The 2,328-nt window shown below is 38.9% G+C and overlaps 1 protein-coding gene across 1 annotated transcript; it reads left to right on the forward strand.

The window, feature by feature from the left end:
• The first annotated feature begins 425 nt into the window (after nucleotides 1–425).
• LOC105794586 (cytochrome P450 86B1) lies at nucleotides 426–2,117 on the forward strand. The gene has a single exon (XM_012623833.2). It carries the CDS (start codon nucleotides 426–428, stop codon nucleotides 1,992–1,994), a length of 1,569 nt encoding a protein of 522 aa, XP_012479287.2. The 3' UTR covers nucleotides 1,995–2,117.
• Nucleotides 2,118–2,328: the final 211 nt, after the last annotated feature.

Here is a 2,328-nt window from a genome sequence, read left to right on the forward strand (position 1 = left end):
TAACCTAAGATAATTAGATGGGATCATTGTTGATACGGTAGGAATAGTCTATATAATAATTTCTCCCAATTAGATTGCGCATATATCGTTTCTTTTGTTTAACATTTCTTTCTTCGCTTTACTATCTTTTCTTTTATAATTATTTATTCATACACAGTGTTCGTGTGAGGAAAACTTTTCTGTTTTAAGGGAAAACACACTATCATTTTCAACTTCATTTTTGAAGTACACTAAGTGAACCCGAAACCAATCAGACAGCTCCATCATGCAACATATGTGAGTAATTTTGTCTTCAATTCGTCTATACCTACCTAAACTCTACCTCATCAAAGTCAAGGTAGCTGGTACTGACATTAACTCGTCCACATCTTTTTAACTGGCTTTACAATTACAAAAGCTTGTTCTAAACTTAGGACATGAGAGCAATGGCGGAAATGGTTTCCTTTTCAGTAAGTAAGTGGGTGATTTCTCGTCTGACATTTTGGGACGTGTCAATTGCGTTGTTGGGGCTATTCATTTTCAGTTGTTTGCATGAGAGCCTTACAAGAAAGGGTCCGATGATGTGGCCAGTGTTTGGAATAATACCATCAATTGTCTTCCACTTGAGTGACGCATATAATTGGGGCACCAGAGTTTTGATAAAAGCTGGGGGAACATTTCATTACAGGGGAATGTGGATGGGAGGTGCGTATGGGATCGTCACAACTGACCCTTCCAACATTGAATATATGCTCAAGACAAATTTCCAGAATTTCCCTAAAGGGAATCACTACAGAGAGAGATTTCGCGACCTGCTGGGGGATGGGATTTTCAACGCCGATAATGAATCATGGATGGAGAAAAGGCAACTTGCAAAGCATGAGATGCATTCCAGTCGTTTTATGGAGCACTCCTTTAAAACCATGCAAGATTTAGTGCACAAAAAGCTATTGATTTTATTGCAAAAGCTGAGTATTTCAGGGCAGTGTTTTGATCTACAAGAAGTGCTTCTTCGGCTTACATTCGATAACATTTGCACAGTAGCTCTTGGCGTTAATCCTGGGTGTTTGGCCCTTGATTTGCCCGATGTTCCCTTTGCGAAAGCTTTCGAAGAGGCCACCGAACTCACCTTATTAAGATTCTTGATGCCACCTTTTGTATGGAAGCCGTTGAAGTTCTTCGGACTTGGAAATGAGAGACGGCTCAAGGAAGCAATAAAAGTTGTCCACGATTTTGCAGATAAGAAAGTGAGAGATCGAAGGAACATACTTGGAAACTTAAGCAATCAATCTGATTTCTTGTCGAGGCTTATTGAGAGTGAAAATAAACAAGGCCAAAACAGGCATTTTCCAGGTAATTTCTTGAGAGATTTCTGCGTAAGTTTCATCTTAGCAGGTCGAGACACAACTTCGGTTGCATTAGCCTGGTTTTTCTGGCTTATACACAAAAATCCACAAGTGGAAAACAAAATCCTGGCCGAAATCTACGAAATTTTATGCCATCCCCAGTGTAGAACACAAGATGATCACATCACAGTTTTCACAGAAGATGGATTGAAAAAGATGGTTTATCTCCAAGCAGCATTATCTGAATCCCTACGGCTCTACCCATCAGTGCCGATTGAAATGAAACAAGTTCTAGAAGACGATGTGCTCCCTGATGGAACAAGGGTAAAAAAGGGTGCTCGAGTCTTCAACTTCCTATTCTCAATGGCTCGTATGGAATCCATATGGGGCAAAGATTGCTTGGAGTTCAAGCCTGAGAGGTGGATCAAAGATGGGAAGTTCGTGAGTGCAAACCAATTCAAATACCCCGTTTTTAATGCCGGTCCGAGGCTATGTCTGGGGAAGAATTTTTCTTACACTCAGATGAAAATGGTGGCTGCTTCAGTACTATTAAGGTATTCGGTTAAGGTTGTTGAAGGTCACAGTGTTGTACCAAAGCTGACCACCACACTCTACATGAAAAGTGGTTTAGTGGTGACGCTAAAGCCTAGGTTGGTAAACAATGCTTAGTGCTGCCTATATTATAAAACTTGGAGTGAAAATATAACGCAGAATAATTGAGATGAATGTGAGGAATATGCAGATTTGATTTGTTTCTCGTATTTATTTTTACCTTTTGTGTGCTTGGTTGAATTAAACGATAACCCTCTATTAATGTGATTAACAGTTTGGATCTTTTAGCTCCTTGGTCAATTTTTGGATTTACAGTATTGTTCTTTGTTATATCCTTTCCTATTGGAAATTTTAAAAGTTATATTATAGTTTTCTTTTTGGAAAAAAACCTAACTACACAACCTAATCAAAACATAAGAATCCACGATCCTATAAATCCAAGAAACCTTAA

The sequence above is a fragment of the Gossypium raimondii genome, chromosome 3, assembly GCF_025698545.1.
Source record: "Gossypium raimondii isolate GPD5lz chromosome 3, ASM2569854v1, whole genome shotgun sequence".
NCBI classification, from domain to species: Eukaryota; Viridiplantae; Streptophyta; class Magnoliopsida; order Malvales; family Malvaceae; genus Gossypium; species Gossypium raimondii.

Coding starts and splice junctions, on each gene's coding strand:
- LOC105794586 (XM_012623833.2), top strand. CDS start 426: ATGGCGGAAATGGTTTCCTTTTCAGTAAGTAAGTGGGTGATTTCTCGT.